Source organism: Sciurus vulgaris (assembly GCF_902686455.1).
Source record: "Sciurus vulgaris genome assembly, chromosome: 1".
Classification (NCBI taxonomy): Eukaryota; Metazoa; Chordata; class Mammalia; order Rodentia; family Sciuridae; genus Sciurus; species Sciurus vulgaris.
Window position 1 is genome coordinate 132,810,522 of NC_136461.1, and position 23,240 is coordinate 132,833,761.

Sequence of the window (23,240 nt, forward strand, 5' to 3'; positions counted from 1 at the left end):
CTAGCAGGGCAGGGCCCTAGGCACCAGTCTTGAGGATAAACGGTGGGGCAAATTCTGCTTCCTCGAGGTTGACCACTAAAATAGCAGATGCGATGTAGCACTAGATGTACGCAAGGACCATTTCTACATTTGGTGGACTCCTATTTCATAATGCTACTAATTAAGAATGGCATTATGTACTACCTGGCATCATTATATAACTTACCTGGCATCTACCACAAGGAAGGGATGGGCTCGGGGATGCTATGAGTTTCCTACAGATCTATAAAGCCTAACTGGTCCTCCAGTATTAAAGTATGCGAGGCACAGTATAATTTAAGGAGTGCATATTTCTCTCTCTTACATTTGTAAAAATGAAGTGGGAAAAGCCTACGATTTTATTATTATTATTAAAAAAGCTAAAGATTCTATATTTTATTGGGGTTTTCATAATCTTTAAATACTGTAACATGCTATTTTAATATCTAATTTGGTGTACCCTTAGGATCACAGATGACATTTTTTTGAGTCCTTTCTAGAGTTGTGAGACCACACATCAAGTCTGCATCCTTACAGCTTTAAGACAAGGTAATTCGAGTTTTGGAGTAGTGGAGGTGGCGCCGGCTTCCAGCTCCACCACTCCCTGCCTGCGGGCTAGGGGCGGGGCTGACACTGGGTTTCCCGCTGTTACCAGCCGCGCCCCTTCGCCCAGTCTCACTGAGAGCTTCCGCCAGGGGTGCGCGTTTCCCACCTGCCTGGCGGAGGTTCCTCACCGCTCCGCTGCTTCCCAGCAGCACGAATAGGGCGGCGTGGGTCTGGGCTGCGGATCGCCAGAGCACCTTCTCACTTTCCAGACCTGGGCGCCCTGCTGGCGGGAGAAGGCCAGAGCCCTCAGCTGCCGGCTCCTTTCCCCGTGGGTGCGGGCTTGGGGTTCCCGTCAGTCCCGCCCGCTTCCCGCTGCGCAGGCGAACCCCGGCTCTTTCCTCAGTCCCTGCACGCCTTTACCCTCCCCCGAACTGCAAAGCTTGGCATGCCAACTACTGCTGCCAGCATCCGAGTTAAACCCGTTCTCTTCACCCTCGCTAGCTCCAGTAGCTCATCTAGTCCAAGTGCCCGGGTTCCGAACAGAATACAAAGAGGCCTTCTCCTCCTTGCCCCTCGCCACTGCCACACCCGTCCGTGCCCACTCTTCGTCCTCAGCACTGGTTGGACCCGAGGACCCCTCCACTCTGCACACTTCTACCCCTCCCCCGGTGTCGGTCAAATCCACCCAGCGTTCTCCAAAATCCCCAGAGCCGAGGCTTTCGACTGTCTCCCTTTAACACCTCGCAGTTGCTTCGGGCCCCCGGGACCAACCAGACCGGTCCCCCCGCTTGCCTGCCGCTCCACTCCGTCCCGGCCTCTCCTCCGGGGCCCTCCTCCTCCCTCGCCCCTCCCGAGTCGGGGTGGGAGCGGCGGCAGCTGGAAGGGAAGGGATGAGGTCATCCTCTCCCTCGGAGTCAGCTGGTGGAGGAGAGGAAGCGGGAGGAGGGAGCGCGCGTGAGGGGAGGAGAGGAATGTGCAGGTCCGAGGAGCGCCGCGGCGGCCGCTGCTGCTCCTGCTGCTGGCGGCGGTGGCGGCTCGGGCGGCAGCCGCGGGGCCAGGACGGCGAGGAGCGCAGGCGGCGGGCAGGGGCGCGCGCGGGGCGCCGTGAGCAGCTTGGCTCCGCGCAGGCAGCCAGGCGGCGCTCCTGCCGGCCTCAGGCGCGCCGCTAGCCCGGCCCAGCGCCCAGCCCGGCGGGCGGCGGCGGGCGGCAGGCGAGCCGGCGCAGGAGCAGGAGGAGGGAGAGCCGCGCCGCCAGGGAGGGAAGCCGGGGTGAGGAGAGGAGGTGGCGGGAGGAGGAGACAGCGGGGAAAGGTGTCAGATAAAGGAGGGCTCTCCGCCGGTTTGGAGGCATCATGGCCGCTAAGTCAGACGGGAGACTGAAAATGAAGAAGAGCAGCGACGTGGCATTCACCCCGCTGCAGAACTCGGACCACTCGGGCTCCGTGCAGGGATTGGCTCCAGGCTTGCCGTCGGGGTCGGGAGCCGAGGACGAGGAGGCTGCCGGGGGAGGCTGCTGCCCGGACGGCAGCGGCTGCTCGCGCTGCTGCTGCTGCTGCTCCGGGAGCGGCGGCTCTGGGGGCTCTGGTGGCTCGGGCGGCGGCGCTGGCGGCCCGGGTGGCGGCAGCGGGGCGGGCTCGGCGGCGCTGTGCCTGCGCCTGGGCAGGGAGCAGCGGCGCTACTCGCTGTGGGACTGCCTCTGGATCCTGGCCGCGGTGGCCGTATACTTCGCGGACGTGGGCACGGACATCTGGCTCGCGGTGGACTACTACCTGCGCGGGCAGCGCTGGTGGTTCGGGCTCACGCTCTTTTTCGTGGTGCTCGGCTCGCTTTCAGTACAAGTGTTCAGCTTCCGCTGGTTTGTGCACGATTTCAGCACCGAGGACAGCGCCACGACCGCTGCCTCCAGCTGCCCGCAGTCTGGAGCGGATTGCAAGACCGTGGTCAGCGGAGGGTCTGCAGCTGGGGAAGGCGAGGCTCGTCCTTCCACGCCGCAAAGACAAGCATCCAACGCCAGCAAAAGCAACATCACCGCCACCAACAGCGGCAGCAACAGCAGCGGGGCCACCCGGGCCAGCGGCAAACACAGGTCTGCGTCCTGCTCCTTCTGCATCTGGCTCCTGCAGTCACTCATCCACATCTTGCAGCTCGGGCAAATCTGGAGGTACCGTATCAGGGGTGGGGGACAAAGGAGATTCGCTTGTGCTACTACATCCCCACTGCTTTGCTTTTGCACGAAAATCGTTCAGGATTGTTGTGGTGGTAATCCTAGTCACACTCTTTCAGTTGCTGTTGTTGTGTATGTGTGTGTGTTTAAATGGGACTTGCAGTTTTAAATTTTTTTCTCTCAGACTAGAGTGGGAGGGGAGTGAGAAACCAGGAAAGGGCAGCAAAGTGGTCTTAATCACCTCATCCCTAACGTCTTCCCACTGCCTCACTTGCTTCTCTCTCTTCATGTGCTACACCCCCCCCCTCCCATTTTCAGTGAGTAGCAGAGGATTCTGGTCAGATATTCTAAAACATTTTTATTATGTTGAATTTGAGGTGCATGTTGCAATTAGGATGGTTTCTTTTGTTCCCTTGCAAAAATTACCAATTCTAGTTAGATGGGAGTTGTCACCACTCAAAAGTACGCACATTTTAATGATCACTGCTAGAGAAGTACTATACTTTGAAGTAAAGCACAAAGTAGGCACTTAACTTGTCATATGGAAACATACATATCTCCAAGCATGAATAAGTATGCTTTATTGGGCTGAGACTTACTTATATGTTGCACCTTCTGATTATCTTGCAATATCCCCACATCTGTTTTTTCATCTAACTGAGAACCCTTGGTGTGTCATGTAAACTTTAATTGTACTTGGCATCTTTACTGGCTGCTTTGCTACTTGGTATCTGATCTAGAAAATCTTTCTGCATAGATATTACTGCCAATCTCAAACTGGAATACAAGGCTACACTTGTTAGAGGAATATAATCAGTCTAACAGTCACTCCATTGATTTATGAATATTGTAACAATATGCTCAGGAATATGTTCTTTTGACTTTACATGTTTTAGTAGCTTTTGCAAGCAGTGTTGAACATCTCCAAAAGTTATATGTATGGACATATATAGATGCTAACATCCAGAGATTTTATGGTTTTAAAAAGACTTAGTAAATCCATAGTATAAGTAACGTGGAAACTTCCTAGAAAGTACACCAATATGGGACAGCACTGTGCTATATCAGTGTTGTTTTTAAATTTTATCTGTATGTATTTTTGTGATAAAATGTGAAGTCATCAACTATGCTGAAGTATCCTACTTGAAAACAACTAAGGGTTTGTGGAATGGTAACACACACTTCTTTTGGTTTGTAACGAACGACAGCATTTTTATCTGAGAAGAGCAAGTGTGATAGTTTCACCACCTTTCCTAGGACCAGTACTTTGTAAACCAGAATAAACATTGCCATAGATAGTGACCTTCCAGATTGTGAAAAAGTTTTAAGCAGATAGTTTCTGGAAAAGTGATATATGATATATGCAGTGAGACAAATTGAAGTTGGAAACCTCTATATTTTACACTCAAAGGACTTTTGGGATGTAAGTTAAATGTGATAGCTCTATTTTCCATGGGTGATTGTTGGAAAGGCTTGATGCTCTTTTTCATGTATGATGAAGAACTGGAATCCTTGATTTAATTATTGAAATTATGATTGCTATGCAGATGATTAGCATTTTAATCTGATAATATGGTAAATGAGGCTTACCATTCCATTTATTAACTTTTTCAAACTTTATGCAAGATTTGGAAATCACTTTCTTTTATTAACTAAAAATTATGCATATTTACTACACCTTAATACATTTTGGAAATCTATCAAATTCTGCAAACCGAATAAGTTGTTTTATGTTGTATATACTGACTCTTCTAAACCAAGCATTTTCTTAATTGAAAAATGATGTTTAATTTTCTCAGAAGTAATATGCAGAAAGTGAGAAATAATTGAAATAACTAGGAAAAGATAAGGGTCTACAAACGTCTTAGGGAGACCACAGCCACTGGGTCAACTGTCCTTACAGAATAGCTATCAATGGGGAAAAGGGATGGAAGTGTAAGGCTGAATGCAGAAAGAAAACCACAGTCTGACAGCCAAAGGCATTAAGTGACATGGTTATGGAGGAACATGTGGATTCTTTTTTGTTAAGCATTTCTGTGGTATTTTCCTGAGAGGCAGAAGTATTGTTATTAGAAATATTATCAGATGTCTGTGAACATTTTCAGAATGATGTGCTTAGTATGAAAATCTGAATTATCATCTCCTTTAACTGTTCTTGGATTCTGGTTAGCATATTTGGGGGACACCAGGGTAACTTGATGGAAGCATGATGTAAGACTAATCATTCTCATTTTCTCTTTATAAAGAATGTTTATAAAATTTTTAACCTAATACAAGAAATTGTAAAGGGATAAGAAAACTTATGAAATTTAATGAATAGATACGTTCTAATATGTTCCAATTTCTCTGGGTGTTGAACGTTTGAATGGAACTTTTGGGGTAGAAGCATCTTTGACAATAAGCTGGTGAAATGTGGCTTATCTTACACTATTGTATTACACACAATCCAATATTTGAGACCACTATGATTTCTTAAATTAGAAGTATTCCCCTGCCTCTTCTAGCTCTCCTTTTCAATGCACTGCACACAAATATTTCAGGAACACCAGAGTACTGAGTGGTTCAAAGCTCAGAGGTCATTATTCATGTTTTAACATGCTACTTTCTGAGATCAATAAAATAGATTTTAACTAGGTTGATAACTGTTCATTGTATTTACATGAAAATCTAGTTCTTTTAGGGAAGGGTTAGATTCTAAAAGCTTTCTGCAGATAAAATCTTTTGAAATAACATCAAAGTGTTTGCTTGTACAGAAATAAGCCATTTGTAACACTGTGGACAAGATTTGCATGTATTTATACACGTATTACAAATGCAACTGCTAAAAGCAATGATACATATTCATTTTAATTAAAGTTTACTAATGGGAAATTAATGGCAGCTTTTAAAGTCACAGGAGGTAATACTGGGAAAGAGCCATTTGAAATAATGAAGTGAACTTTTGCTGCCATGTAAAAAGAGCAATTTTGACTTTAACTGATCTGTGCCTGCAAATGAATGAGAAAGCATGTTTCTTTATTATTCTTTTCATATGATTCCAGAAATTACTAAGAGTGAAGTTTAGCCAATGGGGATCAGAAATGCACAATGAGGACAGTTTTTAGCCCTCATGCTCATAATAAATTGTTTCCAAATGTTATTTTCCTTGAAAATTTATCAAATTTATTCTCACATTTCTACCTGAATTTTTCCTGTGTATCTATGTACCTATTTAGTTGCGATTTTTCTAAGACCTATGAACACTGCAAAGAATAAGTCCATTAATGGATGTAGTGTGAGAAGAGTTTTCATGGTTTATGATATTTTGGGTTTTCTTTTTGAGTCTCTATAGTGAGAGGTGATAAAAACAAGATGAAAGCTTTTATTCTGCTTGCTATTCCACCCTTGTGATTGAAGGGTGTTCCATGTTCAAATAAATAGGGAAAATGGTATCAAACAAAGTTAAACAGCTTTTCTTATAGCATGACATCTTAGAGTTCATGTGCAGTTGTCAATGATTTTTAAGGGAACATCTATTAAATATGCTTGTAATTATGGAATACAAAGCCTCTGAGAAACATTGTTCTATGCCATTCTTAAACCTGGCCAAACAAGAATGATAACAACAGTATTATTTGGTATTTGAAAAACCTGTGAATGTTTTTTCACTCCTTATCTCATCTAAGTTTTACAATAACTCAAGAGGAAATTATTAGTATCTATACATTTGAGAAAACTGCCTCAGAGAGATTAAGTATCTTGCCCAGGGTCACCCAGCTGGGTGCTATAGCTAAGATTTGGAGTCAGGCTTGCCTTATCCTAAAGTCTGAGTTATTTTTTGCAAATTCAGATAATAATGACAATAATGTGTTAAAAAAAAAAAAAAAACAATTTACCTTTACTAAGGATGGTAAAGTAGAAAAGAGAGATGCATTTTAGGTTGGTTGGGGGATCTTTCCAATAACACACCATTCATTAAATAGTAGAATAGGGTCTGGAGCTCAGATGGTCTGAATCTAAGTCCAGTGTCTTCCTTACTATACCAGTTGGACACACTGAGCTTGTTGAATCAAATTTCAGCAAAGACACATAATCTTGTAGTGGCATTAATGATTAAATGGCATACTCTTTGCAAATGGTAGAGGTTCAAGAGGTAAGCAATGAGTGGGAAAATAGGGAACATATAAAGACCCTGTATTGATTCTGAGTTAGTCCTGAATTCTGATATGGATTAGGCAAGACTGGTGCAATTTGCTGGTTCATCAAATGGCTATTTTCTGCATGTTTGTGTTCTCTCTTTGTGAATATTTATTACTTTATTCATTGAACATATATTGAGTAGCTACTGCATGCAAGGCACTGTGCTAGCTACTATGTTTCTCAAGCTGGATAAGATACAGGTCATTTTGAGGAATCTATGATGAGCCTAGTGAGGGAAACAGAAAGTTAAGTAGTTTCAATATAGATATAAGTACTATAATAGAAAAAGGAAACTCAAGGCACATTGGTGATTTGGGTAATGCACTCTGGAGAAGGCAATGTCTATAGGAAGGTTTGAATGATAAGGAAAAGCTACACCTGAATGACATAGGAAATTGACTTTAGAGCGTGAGTACAACAGTGTGTCAAGGCAAGTGGACAAAGAGAACAGGGTGGGTTACCTGCTTATGCTCTAAATATGAGTGAGGGAGAGCAGTTAGGCATAAGGATGGAGAATTCCTTGGGCACAATAATAGAAAGAATTTAGATTTTTTTCTGAAGACACAGAAGAGTCTTTGGAGGATTATAAGACATGAGGGTTGACAGAAGTGTTACCACATTGTTTTGTTCACAGAATAGCAGAAAATTGAAAGATGTCATAGAGGACTAATTCCTCTCTGACTCCATCATGTCTCCTCCATTCATAAAAGCACATTGACTTCACAGGATTTGAAGTTGGATGTTGTTGGGGCATATAAATAGATCCAACATAATAGAGAGTTGTTTTTCTGAAAAACAGGTTGGTTGAAGGTTTTACTTTATCTATATGAAAGTAAATTCTTGGCAAAAGTTAGTTTATTTATTTGTACTGGGATTGAACTTTACCACTGAGCTACATCCCCGGTGCTATTTAATTTTGGTACAGGGTCTCACTGAGTTGTTTGGGCTTCACTAAGTTCAGACTGGTCTCAAACTTCTGATCCTCGTGCCTCAGCCTCCTGAGTCACTGGGATTACAAGTGTGGGTCACCATGCTCAGCTCAAAAATTTAATTTTGAAGAGATTTTCCTTAAGATACAATGGTCTTTACCTTACTGCAATTTACCTTACCTTATTGCAACTGATCCTTATATTTCTACACTAATTGTAAATTTCCAGAGAGGTTGGTCTTTTATTTGATCCTCAGAATAACTTTGGAGTTACTGCTTCCATTTTGTGTATCTGGAAGTCGAGACAGAATTTTAGATACTTTATGCTTTAGGTCACATAGTTTTGGGGTAGATTCTAGGTTAGAATTCAAGACTTACATGGAAGAAGAATAAGCAGTGTGAAAGATGGAAAATGGGATTGAGGACAATTATATAGGTAGAAGAAAAGTCTGAAAACTTGACAGCACTCTGGAAAGGACTCAAGGATTATAATGTGGAGGAGACATTGGAGTTTCATGTAAACCCTCTGGAGCACAAGGGAGAGTAGTGGAGTTGGGAATGTAGCTTAGTGATCAGGCACTAGCCTGGTGTGCATGAGACCCAGCTCCATCCTCAACATTGCAAACAATCAAACAAACAGAAATAAAACCCCAAACAAAGAAAGAAAGCTATACTGAAACAAAACAAAACAAAAGTATAGGAAGAGATTTTTGAAGTGATGTAATAAAGAATTTTAAAGTATTTTTAAGGTATCACAGATTAAGACTTTTTGAAGCATTGAGTTCTTATCATTGGGTTGTACCAGCATACTGAAGAACTAGGTAATGATGTAGTAGAGGAACTTTATCATACAAAGTGTTACACTATAAGACCATCTTCCAGCCCTGAGATTTTATGACAATTTTCATCATTACATGCTGCTCCAAACACAGTAGACTATTTTTTTCTTTTTGTGGGTAAACAAAATGGAAGCCTTTTTTTTGGTGCAATACTGCAGTTGTATCACTGTAAAATCTATTCATTGGTTTATGAATCCAGTGCCTCCCCTAGAGCATCGCAAATCTGTACAATACCTCCGGGTGCTGGGTTTTGTATTTAAATCTCTGAGTTAACTGATGGACATAAATCCACACAAAATCAGACTGCTCCCTATGCATTTACTTGAATTTTCTGTATGAATAGGAATAATTTCCCATAAATTTGTATGGTGGATATATCTATGTGGTATCTTTGCAATAATTTACAGAAAGTTTGTAAATTGTTTCCATTCACTTGAACCATGAACTGTTTGCTTCACAAAAGTGAAAAAATATATCCTCACCCCCTAACACACACATAATTTCAGACTATCTTAACAGAGCAGTTGAATGTAGTATCAATACAAATATATGCTCTTAGTTTTGAATAGTGTCCATAAGTCCCTGGGGCTTTGGAAGTCTTTGCTATGTCATTTACAAAATTTTCCTTAATGATTAAATATTCAGGTAAAAAACTTGCTATTAAATATGTTCTGTATTTTTTTGTCTTTAGATAGTATTCCTCTGAACTTAATAGCACCAATGAGTGGATCACTGACATGTGCAATGATTTCCTTTTATATGCATTCACTGGCTTATCTGATTAACTCATTTCTTTAACTTACTTTAGGAATTTGCATGGCACACTAACTAGACCTCTGAAAGCAAGACTAGGTTATTTGATTTGGATTTAAAATTCTTATGTATTATAAAATATAAGATATTATGTGGTGATATTTATTGATAAAGTATTTGTCAGGTATGATCTTATAAAATATTTCTGTTGTGTTATTGAATTTGGAGAAAATCACATTTAGCAGGACTAGGTTTGTGGCTCAGTGGTAGAGTGCTTGCCTAGCACATGTGAGGCACTGAGTTCAATTCTCAGCACCATATAAAAATAAAAAAAGGTATTTTGTCAGTCTACAACTAAAAAAAAATTTAAAAATCACATTCAGCGATTCTTAACAGCACATATGCTCTTGAATGGCATTGCATGATTCTGATCACAATAATGAGTGACTTTATTCCTTGATGTCCTTGGTTGCTGATGTTATAGCTGGTCAGAAAGTAATTCTATGGGCAGGCTCTCATAGAGTTGTTTTATTGGTTGTGAAACTTACATGCATATGAATGCATGCTTAGTGAATATTTACAGTTCTATGAATAAAACTTGGGCATTCTTTTTCCTTTATAAGCATGTAGCTAAACTTGCTGTTTGGTTGCATCTTTGAGTTTCTTTTGGTATGGTGAATCAGAAAAAGTGCAATTTTATCTAGAAAGGATAGAACAGATTACCCCAGATCTTTCTTTTTTTCCATAGTTTCATTGGTACATTATAGTTTTACATTGTTTTAGTTAGCTTTTTTGCTGCTGTGACTAAATGACCCCACCAGCACAACTATAGAAGAGGAAGAGTTTATTTGAGGGTTCATGGTTTCAGAGGTCTTAGTCCATAGAAGACCAACTTCATTCCTTAGGGCTTGAGGTGAGAATGAACATCATGGCAGAAGAGTGTGGCAGAGGGAAGAAGCTCACATGGTGATCAGAAAGCAGAGAGAGAGAGAGAGAGAGAGAGAGAGCGCGAGAGAGAGAGAGAGATCTCCACTTGCCAGATACAAATATATACCCCAAACCAAACCTCCAAAGCCCCAACTCCTCCAGCTACAGCCCACCTGCCTTCTGTTACTACTCAATAAATTCTATCAGGGGATTAATTCACTGATTTGGTTAAGGCTCTTGTAACCCGATCATTTCTTCTCTGAACCTTCTTGCATTGTCTCACACATGAACTTTTGGGGGACACTCACATCCAAACCATAACATATATAATGGTGGAATTTGTTGTTGCATATTCAAACATGCACATAATATAACAAGATCTGACCATTATTATTCCCCAGTATTTCCCCTTTCCCTTCCCCCTGTTCTCCCCTTGGTCTTCTTCCTGTATTCTACTGATCTCCCTTTGGTTTTCATGACATACCCCTGCACCACCTTTCTTTTCCTTTTTCCTCTCTAGTCTCTACATGTGAGAGAACACCTGAGTCTGGCTTATTTCACTTAACATATTCTCAAGTTCCATCTAACTTCTTGCAAATGACATAATTTTATTTTTCTTTAAAGCTGAATAAAACTCCATTGTGTATATATAACACATATTCTTTATCCATTCATTCATTGATGGACATCTGGGCTGGTTCCATAGTTTGGGTGTTGTGAATTGTGCATGTAGCACCATAGTATGACTATAATTCTTTAGGATAAATACCAAGGAATAGTATACTCAGCACTTTTTCAAGATTACTAATATTAGGCAAATTTCTTTTTCCGTTGGGTACCAGGGATTAAACCCAGGGGGCCTTAACCACTGAACCACTGAGCCACAACCCCAGCTGTTTTTTGTATTTTATTTAGAGACAGGGTCTCCCTGAGTTGCTTACGGTCTCACTGAGTTGCTGAAGCTGGCTTCAAACTCATGATTCTCCTGAGCTACTGGGATTACAGGTGTACACCACCATGCCTGGTGATGTTAGGCTAGATTTCATAAAGTTCTAGTCACCCTTTGAGAAAAATGCATCATTGCATTATTGGTTTTGCTGATTGTGTAGTCAGTCTGGAGAAGCTTTAGGATATATATTTTTAATTTAATTCTTACCCATGCTTGACTATCTGAGAATATACTTATATCCAGAATTATTAAGGATATTTTTTATGCTTCTATATGCCTACTTATAGTTTGTAGCCATGTTATCATAAAATTGAATCCCATGTCTGTTGTGTGCACAGAGCCAATACTGTTTGCTGATTGCCTAAAGAAGTGTTAAAATGGAAATAAATCAGGTAGTCTGAAAGACACCATTAGACCTTTCTTATTCCTAAAACAGAAGTAGACTATAGTTATATTACCAGTGATAGACCTTTTTTTTAGAGTGGCATCAGTCCTTTTAGGAACTGAACTAAGTGGGTGTCAGAAGATATGATTTGGTCACTCCGTTGCTGCAGGACCAGGCAGGTCATCTGCTCTGGGCTGTGTGTAACTGTGTGTACAGATGACAGCACAGCTTTTGCAACTCCACAAAGTATAGAGCTTTTGGTTTCCTCCTTCTGTCTTAGTTTTCTATTGTGGTTTGTCATAAAACTTTATCAAGTTCTTTCCAGGTCTTCAATTTTGACTCTGTTCTTATAGATTATTTCACTAGTATCATATAAGTACTAGGAAGTTCATGAGTTACTCCAGGACTAACACTAGAGTCTTTCTCTGTTTTTGTAAGTCCCAAGGGATTTACAAAAGAATTTCCAAAGATGCTATTATTAGGTTAAAACTCCCAGAAGCAGATATTATTGGTACATGGAGACTTTTTAAGTTTATTTTTCAATAATGCAACTAACTTTGTCATTTCTGAATTTTAGTTTTGATGACACAAAACCATTTTCAGGAAAACATATACTGAAACTGATGTTTAAAGTTTTCTGTATCACTAATTCTGATATATACAGATAGACTTTGGAATCCAAAATCATCATCTACATTTCAGTAGTGAGGTTGCCCAGCTGGAGTGCTGTGATTAGCAAATAACAATGCCTCACAGGCTTTAAGAGAACTATCCATTATCTCATTGAGAAGAGTGTTGTCAGAGCTAGATTTGCTTTTAAATTAAAAGCTTGTCTTGGGTTGTACTGTCACTGATTTAATATGCTGGAGATGGAATTTAAACTCTTTACAAAGATACTGTATAAGGCCTATGCTTGTTAAAGAATAGGGACACATTGCACTCTGGTGGAAAAGAACATGGCATTCACCCTTCCTGGGTGGGAATTACCTGGACTCTAGGATATTAGAAATCATTGTAAAGCTGAACAATTTTCAATCCCGTGCCGTCATTTGAGATTTTAAAATTTAAAAAATTTTAAGCATTTCCTTTAAGATCTTCTGAACTAAGTATGTCAAGAGTGTTTTCTCATCTGCATGATTCATAAGTAGGCTGTTTGAATCAGTTCCACTTCTTTTGTTTAATTTATACATATGCCATATTTCTCTGTCAGGGGAATCCTTTTGTGCAAACAGAGCAGTGGGCAGTGTGTGGGGTGAGTGAGGATTAGTCAAAGGGAGCATCATTCCTGTAGAGATGAAGTGGGATCTACAGTGACTGTGACTTCAAAAAGACTTGAGCTGACTTTGGTTTGACTTTCCATCAAGTATTCAGAAGAACAAAGTCACCTTTCTGTACACCCATATGAGAGGTTTCATCCACATAAAAAACAGACTTTCTGACTACTTCTTCCTCTTACTTTTCCTCCTTCTCTCTCCTCCTTTTCTTCCTCCCCTCTCCTCTTCCTCCCCTTCCCTTTTCCTTCTCCTCCTCCTTCCATTCTTACTATTCTTCTTCCTCTTCCTCCTCCTCCTCCACATTTCTCTTGTTCAATAATAGCCATGACTAGAGATCTCAGTTTGAAGTTTAATGCTTTTCAGTTCTTTTTGTCCAATAGCATAAGTCAATAATAAAAGCAAAAAGGGCTATTGAAGCCATAACCATAACAAAATGATCTCCCATAACTTTTGTCATTAGTTTATGGCATAGTCACTGTATCACTGTGACAGTAATAATGAGGAAATGATCTTTCAGAAAGGCCGGGGAAAGGATTTGTAAAGGCTTCTTTTGATAAATTTTCAGCTCATTAATTAATTGCCCATTTTGCAAAAGTAAAATTAATAGCAATCATCTTTTAAAATGTAGGTCAGTTCCAGAAGACTTTCCCAAACAATTTATAATACTTGGAATTGGTTTTGTAATCTAAGTTGGGAAGAGTGCCCTGTGGGGCTTTGAACTTCTATTAAGAGTGATAGTCACAAATACCCTGTGGGAATTTTTTTCTTGGTGGTGTGATGGTCTTGAAAAACAGGAGTTTTATATGTGAGGGGGTCACCTATCTGTGTCTTAATTACCATATAAATATTAGTTTTGTTCCTATTTATGAAAAATTATAATAATTTTAGGATATATATACCAACTTTAAAATATGTTTGGAAGCAAATGAGTAAGGAAGAAGGAGCTTCAAGTTTTTAGCAAGCAAGCATGTTCAAATATCACTGAGTTACATTTTCTAACCTACTAATAGGAACTCAGATTGTTATTCCTGAGGTATGCATCTATTAGTTTGAGGAAGAAAAAATTTGACCACAAGAGAAATGAACAAAAATAGAGAATTTTATACTATAATTAGAGAGTGAATCTTCAATCCTTGTAAGTGAGTAGGAAAATTATACTGGCTTCCATTATAAAATACATCCCAGAAAAGCTTACAGTAGGGCTTTGCCAGCTCAACCAAAGTTTTGTTAAAATGGGTTTGTTTCATGGGTCAAAGAAGATAAAATTTGAGTTGTGAAATGGTCAGGTTTGTAGTATTGAGAATATCAGTGGTGTATGGTGTATGCAGTCTCAGGGTGTTTGACTAGAAGGTTTTATGTTATAAGAAGTAGGCAACAAATCAATATCCAGAGGGTTAAGACAAAAAAACACATCATTGCAAATGGAGAATAAATAAATAGAAGCCACCAATTCCAAGCAACTTCAGAAATAATCTTATGAATACAGGTTAGGTATCCCTTACTCAAAATGCTTAGGACCAGAAGCTTTTCAGATTTGGACTTCTTTGGGTTTTGGAATATTTGCATATTCATAAAATGATAACTTGGGGATAGGACCCAGGTCTCAACATAGAATTTATTGGTGTTTCAGTTGTACCTCAGACACATGACCTGAAGGTAATTTTATATTATTTTAAATAATTTTGTCCTTGGAACAAAGTTTATATACAATGAACCAAAGGAAAGCAAAGGTGTAACTTATTATCACAGCTGCTCATGTGAAAAGTCCCAATTTTCCACTTGTGGCATCATATTGGCACTCAAAAGCTTTGGATTTTGGTGCATTCCAGATTTGGAATTTTTCAGGTTATGGTTGGTCAACCTATATATATTTGTTGTTGTCGTTGTTTTTGTAGTGCTGGGGATCGAACTCAGGGCTTTATGCTTGCAAGGCATGCACTACTATTGACTGAGCTATCTCCTCAGCCCTGGTCAACCTATATTAAAGGAAGTAAGAATTTGAAACTAAGGACATAAAGCAGAGCAAGATTCTCTTGCTTCAAAATGTAAAACTGAAGAGAAATTGGTTTGATTTTTATTTTCAGTATATAATTTCTCCCGGTCAGATACTCATAGCAATGCTCAAGACTGAAATTTGGGTTCTCATCCCACTGAGGGGAGGGCAGGGAGCTGGAATGCAGGCAGGTTCACATTCAACTAGGTGGATGAAGTGCATGGATAACAGAAGCCCTTGGCTAAATAGCTACTTGGTCAGTCTTGTCAGTAGCTGAGAATAGAGCAAAGATAATAAGTGGCCAATGATAACCCTTTTTTTATGGGCTCAACAAATATCTTCTTAAAATCATAGTAAAAAAAATATGTGGAAAAGAATATGTTCTGAAGGTTTCCTAACTAGAACAGGAAGCAAATCTTGAACGTGCTCCCAGAAATTGATGATGTTACACTAATGGTGAAACTGTGGCCTTATTGCTCAACATGGGCTTTGCAGACTTGCAGCAGCCCAGCTCTTGGGATCTTCTCAGAAATGCAGTCTCAGACCCCTCCCCCAGACCTATTGCATGGCATTTTAACAAGAACTCCAGGTGGTTAGTGTGCATAAAGAGTTCGAAAAGCATAGAACAGATCCTGGTACTACAGAAAAGGGAACTTTCTGTTCAATTGGTCAGGAAAGACTACTTCAAGCTGGATATTAATGGAAAATATGGGTGATCTAGACACTGTAATTGGCTTAAGCACCAAACTCAAACTCACCTAGTATGACAGAGTTGTTGCTTAGAAATTAGTAGTGATAGAAATTCCTGCATAGACAATAGTTTCAGCACAAATAAAATCTAGTGGAGATAGGGAAACATTTGAATATTTTTTTAAAAATCTGTGATTTCATGATTTTGTTTCAGAACTGCTCTCTAGGAAAATAATTGGGCATGTGAAATGCTTGCTTCTCGTGGTTTTATGCCATGCTCACACCTTATGTCAATTTAGTTGCTAGGAAAGGAGTCATCAGTAGAGACCAGAGGTGGTGAGAAAGGTCTTCAAAATAGAGGCAGATGCTAAGGGAAGCATTGGCTGCAGAGAAACTAGTCACTGAGAATAGAAAGTGAAGTCAAGAGTTTTCAGCAAGACGTGATGATTGCAGTCTGCTCAGAGAAGTGGAGTGGGCTGGTTGTGGCATTCTTACTCATATTTTTCTGAATAAGAAGCAGTCATGAGGGTGAGCAAAGGTCATACAAATTCACTGGGTGGAGTAGGTGGTGCAGAGGGAGGGCAGCTTCTCTGCATTCCTCAACCTCCACTTTTAATCTGATAGACCAAGGAGTCTCTGTGGTCCACACAGGAAAGGTAGAACGGAGGAAGGGACAGAAGGAAATGGAACTAAATGTCCAGGTACAAAAGACTAAACTCTGACCAGGAGTTAACTGGGTATTAATATGGAAAAACACAGAAAGATTTCCGATGAACAGTCTTTTTCATGCGATTCAGCTCTCTATAGCCATCCATAAAGCACAGATATCTGGTAAGAAAGAATATGGTGATGGTTCAGCCTGGTTTACCACATGTCTTTTGCTCTGCAAAATATAGCAGTCAACACTATGACAAAATACATCAGTGTTCAAAATTTGGAATAAAGAAATTGTGAGAATGGTGTCTTATGAAATGTACATTTGTGTAGATCTATATTAGCAATTTCTGTTTTCCACATTAAACAGGAGAGAAAAGGGCATCCTTCCCAGAAATGCCTCTTTTCTAAGTGCTAGCTTTCTCATTTCCCTTTCATACAACCACTGCATTGCTCTGCTGTCACTCTGTTGCTAGGGTTCCCTGCTCCCTCTAGGTGCTAGGATGCAATTGTTAGTTCAGTGTTCTTAAGTGTTCCCATGGAGAGTTACTAAGGTAATTTTTCTCAGTCTGCTTTGTAGTCATCCTGCCAGGCTCTGGACCTGTATCGTTTTTTTAAATATGATATCTACTTGTGACAGGTGATTACTGAACACTTAAAATGTGACTAGTCCCTATTGAGTTGCATTCTAAGCATCAAATACCTGGAAGATTTTGAAAACTTAGGATGGAGACAGTGGATAATAGATATCTCACTAATCAGTTTACACTGATACGTGCTAAGCTGATAATGTTTTAAATTAAATAAAATACATGATTAACATTAATTTTGCCTGTTATTTACTTTTCATTTATTTTTGTTTTATTCTGGTCTTTTTTAGTGCTGGGTATTGAACCCAGGGTGTTGTGCATGCCAAGCACATGCTCTACTGCTGAATTACACCCCCAGCCCTCTATAAACTACTCTATGGGCTAGCCAAAAATTAAAATTGCATATAGGGCTTTCATTATGTTTCTATTAAACAGTGCTGAGCTTGAGATCAGAACTTTTTGAGGAGTGACAAGAAGGAAGTCCAAAGTGAAACGTTTCAAAAAATTAAATGAAAATTTACCAGAAGTTTCGAGGGTGAGGGCAGTGAGTTGATTTGCTGCTGAGGCAGATTGATAATGGATTTTGCAAATGAGATTACCTGCTGGTGTAAACTGACTCTTTAGTACAAAAAGCCCTAATATGAGTAAAGCTTATTGTCATCCCTGCTTTCTGTCTTGCTTATGATGCAGCAACATGCTGTTCTTATATGGTGACTTAATAAGTAATATTTGAGGAGGACAATAAGGACTAAACCATCATTTTTGGTTTCAAATTTCATGCTCTTCTCACTATATTGTACTGTTCTGAGTTTAATCCAAGAGAACCAATTGGAGAAACATTTTCTCATTTTTCATACTGGGCAACTATGTTGAAAACATCAATGATTTCAATTTACTGTGATGTCAATATGAACTAGTTAAGACCAATTACAGACTTCTTCTGACCACAGGGAGTGGCAGATGCGCAGCCTATGAAGGGAGTCAGGTTTATGTCTTTGCTCTTGTTTTCTCAACCTCAAAATGGTGGATGAGGATTAAATTGTAATTTCTGAAGTCTCTTGAAGCTCAAAAATTTTATGAAAACTAGTACCTAAATTGAACATGTTAATTCTTTTGAAAAACCTTATTGAAACCTTATTGAGAAACAATATTCATGTTTTATTGAGGCTGGGTTAGATTTCTGATAAACTACTATGGGAATTGATACGTCACACTAGACTTTAAATGAGAGACTATGGATTAGACTTACCCATAATGTGTCACATTGATTAGATACCTAATGGTAAAATACATGTTTATTTCCCTTGAGAAATGACTAACACAAAAAAATACCGAGTAGTTCTATTTCTATATGAATACTATGTAATTAACCTGTATTTATATTCTCATTTTGCACACAGTCATGCTTTGCATATACTAGTGTTCTACCCCACATATGTTCAAAATGTTCATGGATTATGAATTCCACTACTTGCACACAAGGCAAAGCCCCTCTATCAGTTACATTTCCTGTCTGTCTCTGTCTCTCTCTCTTCTATGTGATATAACTTCAGATTAATTTCCTATCTCAGAGGACCAATTCTAATCATCCAGCATATGCAAATGCTAGAAGACATGCAATTCAAATGCATGCAATTCAAAATTTTTGGAATCTGATATAGTTAGTTTTTATAAAAGAAATTCCAAGTGTTCATGTTTAAAAATCAAAAGAAGTCTGATATGCCTGTTTAAAAGATGCCCCCCCAAATTGAATGTGACTTGCTTTACTAGTACTCTCCAACTGTAATCTGATTTTATTTTAATTTTGTTCAGTAGTATTCCAAAAAAACCATACAGTATCATTTTTCTTTTTGGCTCAATGGCATTTTTGCAAAATATTATTCCAGAGAGACTAGGTGATTTCCAAATATTTCTTGAAAGAAAATGAGCTCTAACTGACTTAAATTTTTTGATCTCAAGTTGTATGCACTTAGAAATGTACATATCTATACCACAATTTTTTTCACGATTTGTTTCTATGTACACACATGGTCATGTGGTTGATAGGTAGGATATATTGGAAAAGAACAGACTTGATTTAATTAAGTCACATACTCTGGAGTAAAAATGCCTTCATTAATTCATTTTAGAAATATTTATGAAGCAATCATTATATGCAGATTCTATACAAAGTTGATAATAAAATGTGCTTTTCGGACTTCAAGGAATTCAGTGGCCTGGAAGAGTGACTCTTATTTATAATAGTTCATGCCTCGAAGGTACCATGCGTTATCAGCAAGGGCAAGGATAGAATCGTTTGGGAGAATAGGGAAGGTTTTGTAGAGGGTGTAACTTTTGAGTGAGATTGAACTGTATGCTATGCAGAGAAAAGAAAGGGTGTATAAAGACATTTTCTGTCATGTGAAGGGCTAAGGTGTGAGGTGTGAGGGAAGAAATGTAAGCAGATATGAAGTGAGTTTGGGATTCAACTAACCAGGGCCTTAAGTGCTTCCCTAAGATATCTAAACTTGATTCTGTTTGGATAGATGGAGCTGAGTATCAGGAGGTTTGGAGGACATGCTTAGATGTGTATTTTCAAACAGTTACCTTTTTGCAGTTGGAAAAATTGAATTGCAGTTTGGAAATATTAGAGAAGGAAGTCACCTGAATTCAAAGCCAGAGAAAAGGAAACGTAGATTAAGGGTGGAGTTGAAAACTATTTGAAACTTTATAAAAGCTCTACAATGACTATTATGGTTTAGATATGAGACATCCCCCAAAAGCTCATTTGTGAGACAATGCAAGAATATTCAGAGGTTAAATGATTAGATTATGAGAACTATAACCTAATTAGTGGATTAATCCATTGATATGAATTAACTGGGTGGTAACTATAGGCAGGTAGGGTGTGGCTAAAGTAAGTAGGTTACTGGGGGCATGCCTTTGGGTTTTACATTTTGTCCCTGGTGAGCAGGTGAGCAGAGTGCTCTCTCTCGAGATCTCTCGCTCTCTCTCTCTCTCTCTCTCTCTCTCTCTCTCTCTCTCTCCTTCCTTGTTGCCATTTCTTGAACTGCTGCTTTCCTTTGCCACACCCTTTGGCCATGATATTTTGCCTTACCTCATAGCTAAATCTGTGGACTTGTCTGTGGACTTAGGTTCTGAAATGGTCAGCCAAAATAAACTTTTCCTCCTCTAAGTTGTTCTTGTCTGGTCTTTTGATCACAGCAATGACTAATCAGAGCCTTGAGTGCTTCCCTAAGAAAGAGCAAGTGAGATGAAAGTGCTCAAGTGGGCTTGGCAGGGTTCTCACTAAAGATTCTGATAGTACTGGTTAAGGACTCTATTTAATGAGTTATTGGAAAAGACATAAACATAAACAGAGTTGGAAGCATGTTAAATAAAGATGCTCTGTAAATGCAGCCTGAGCAATTAAAAAAGATTTACCAGAGTACAACTAAATACAGCATGTGGATAATTAATGGGCCTGTGACAACTTGGTAATAAGTATCCTGAACTTTTACAATGGTGAATTAACATATATATATGCGTCAGAAAGAGGGTTTGCTTTCACAATTAACACCAGTTAGCTAGGAAATTTCTCCACAGAAGTTAATTAGGGATTCCTGGTAAGGGAGCCTGCTGATAACCAATCTCCTAAACCAAAGGTGCCTAACTTTGCTAACTCCATTTATGGTCCATTATTGAACCAAAAAAGAGGTTAGATGAAAATTCCATTCTCCCTTTCCCCACTTCCATAAGCTCTAGCTTCAGATGTTATTGTGGATTTCTCTTTCTTTTCTAGGAAATGATCTTCTGTGCTATGTTCTCTTCAACCTGTAAAACACCTGTAGGTGAAGTTTAGGTACCTGAATGATCTGAGCCATTCAAATAATTAGGATGTGGTGAATTCTCTGCTTTTGATAGTTTTGGATTGTGGGTTAGGTGCAGATCAGTAAGTCTTTTTCAGAGGAAAGTACTTACAAAACCCCCTGGGTCCATTTTATTCTATTATATCTTTTGAGTGGTTTTAGGTTCACAGCAAAATTTAATGGAAAGCATAGAAACTTCTTATATGCCCCTGCCCCTCCTCCAGCCACTTTCAGTTCCCCAGTTATTAACATCTTGCATTAGACTGGTATATTTATTTCAATTAATGGACCAATATTAATACTCTATCATTAAGTAACAATCCATAGTCTACATTAGGAATCACTCTTTTTTTAGAGAAATGTATAATGACATGTGTTCACCATTACATTATCATACAGAGACAGTAGTTTCACTGCTCTAAAAATCCTCTGTGCTCTACCTGTTTATCTACCCTCACCCCAAACCTCTGGCAAACACTGATGATACCTTTGCTTTTTCCAAAATGTCACTTTCTGTTGTCTTCTTTCACTTAGCAACATGCATTTAGGGTTCCTCCATGTCTTTCTATGACTAAATAATTTGTTTCTTTTTAATACTAAATGACAGTCCATTGTACAGATGCACCACAATTTGTTCATTTCTTTACCAACTAAAATAAATCTCAATTGCTTACAAGTTGTGGCAATTATGAAGAAATCTGCTATAAACATTAATATGCATGGTTTTGTGTAGACATAAGCTTTCCTTTTATTGGGTCAATACCAAGGAGTATAACTGCTGGATTATATGGAAAAAGAATGTTTAGTTTTATAAGATATTGCCAAATTGTCTTTCATAGTGGATATACCATTGGCATTCCCACACTTACCAACTTTTGAGTACTGGTGGTATACCAAATGACTTTCTTTTGGAGTTGCAATGTTGTTGAACCAGGGCTCACAGTATTATTCTAGAAAGAACTAAGATGTCATGAACTTGTCCAAGTTACACATACACTAAATTTAGGGTGTAATTTACTATTTAGAATCTATGCTTTACAGTATAAATGACATAATTCTTGATGAAAAATCAATAAAATAAAACATTTAAATTACTGTGAAATATTATTCTATTGATGTTAGAATATTATTTTATTAGGTAGTTCTATGAAATTATTCTGCTAGATGTCTTGACATTGAGTTCTGGTACCAATTCTGGTTTCACAGGGTACAAGAGGATTATTAGAACCAAACTTGTCTTTGAATCTTTGGGGTTAGTGATTTTCATGAATTTATAAACTTCCCTAAGAAAGAGCAAACTTGTTCAGTAATTATTACTTGAAAAATATAGCTGCGAGGGTAAACTTTTTGTTTCTCCAAAGGAAAAATGTACAGTGGCTGCAGATATGCATGCATACAAACATGCACACCTTTGAAAGACTTTGGGGTTTTGCCAAAGACTTGCCCACGGTGTCCCAGTACTCAGCCTCTGCTTAACTTAGTCTCTACCTCAAATGGACTTGAAGGAAATTGTGCACATATGAATAGTAGCAATTTAGTTTTCCTCCCTGTTAAAAAGCGTTGTCAGAATCTTTATTTGAATTGTTACAGTGTTAGCTAGGACTGAGCTGAATTATTTTTGCAACTTTTAAAAGCAGATAATGAATCAAAAATTTTGTTCTCATCTGTTGGATGAAACCCAACAAAAAGATGAACATGTTAATCATTTTTATCCTAAATTATTTAATCAGATATTTTCTGGTTTACTGTGTACTCTATAGAAAAAACTTTGGTATCAAATGTCATTGTCCAATGTCAAAGCAGTGTCAAATGTCCTTACATTATGCATAAATATTTGTTTCATTGCATTTTACTAAGTTTTTTTTTCCATGTTTCCAGTTTTTTTGTAGGAGAGTTAAAATTGCAGATAAATATTTATGAAATTGAAAGTTCTACACAATGTGTTATGGCACTTCTAGTAAGGCTGTCTCTTTGAGAAGGACATTATAACCTTACTAGGTTCATTAAATAGGGTCAGTCATTCCATCTGGTTGAGAACTCTGAGCTTTGAAAGTGATCAAGATGTTTACCCCTCTATAGTGAATATAAATTGTAAGTCTGTTGATCGAGTGGGATAATTTGTGAATAGAAGTATGTGAGCATTTCCTTTTTGTAGAATTAACAGAGACATGCTGAAGAATTACTTTGTTATATGCTTCAAAGGAAGAACAAAGTTTTGCCTAGTTATATATGAAAGCTTGAAAATCTACTGTATGAACTTGAGATAGAGTAACAACAAAAAGGAGGCACTGATCACATGAACTCAAGTCTAAATGCTGTGACTTTCAGCAAAATACCTTTTTTTCTGTATAAGAAATAATCATTTAAACCCAGAGTCACCTGAAGATTTACTGTGGTCCCAGATGGGTGGGGGGCTTTGTTGCTAGGGAGGTAAAAAGAAGGCAAACTGAGGAGGGGAAGACACAGGGAAGGCAGGCTGTGAGCCCAGCATCCTGGGGCACAT

At 39.0% G+C, this 23,240-nt stretch overlaps 1 protein-coding gene across 4 annotated transcripts in view; it reads left to right on the forward strand.

Annotated features, from left to right (window-relative positions):
• The first annotated feature begins 1,759 nt into the window (after positions 1-1,759).
• Positions 1,760-23,240, forward strand: part of XKR4 (XK related 4) — a 431,016-nt gene continuing 409,535 nt past the window's right edge. For 3 of the 4 annotated variants that reach the window (XR_013763249.1, XR_013763251.1, XM_079136655.1), the window contains exon 1: positions 1,760-2,725. Coding sequence is in view for 1 of the 4 variants with exons in the window: in XM_079136655.1 (XP_078992781.1) it covers positions 1,917-2,725 (809 nt within the window). In the remaining 3 variants the exon portion in view is untranslated. The remainder of the gene's footprint in view (positions 2,726-23,240) is intronic. The other variant, XR_013763250.1, reaches the window with a different exon arrangement.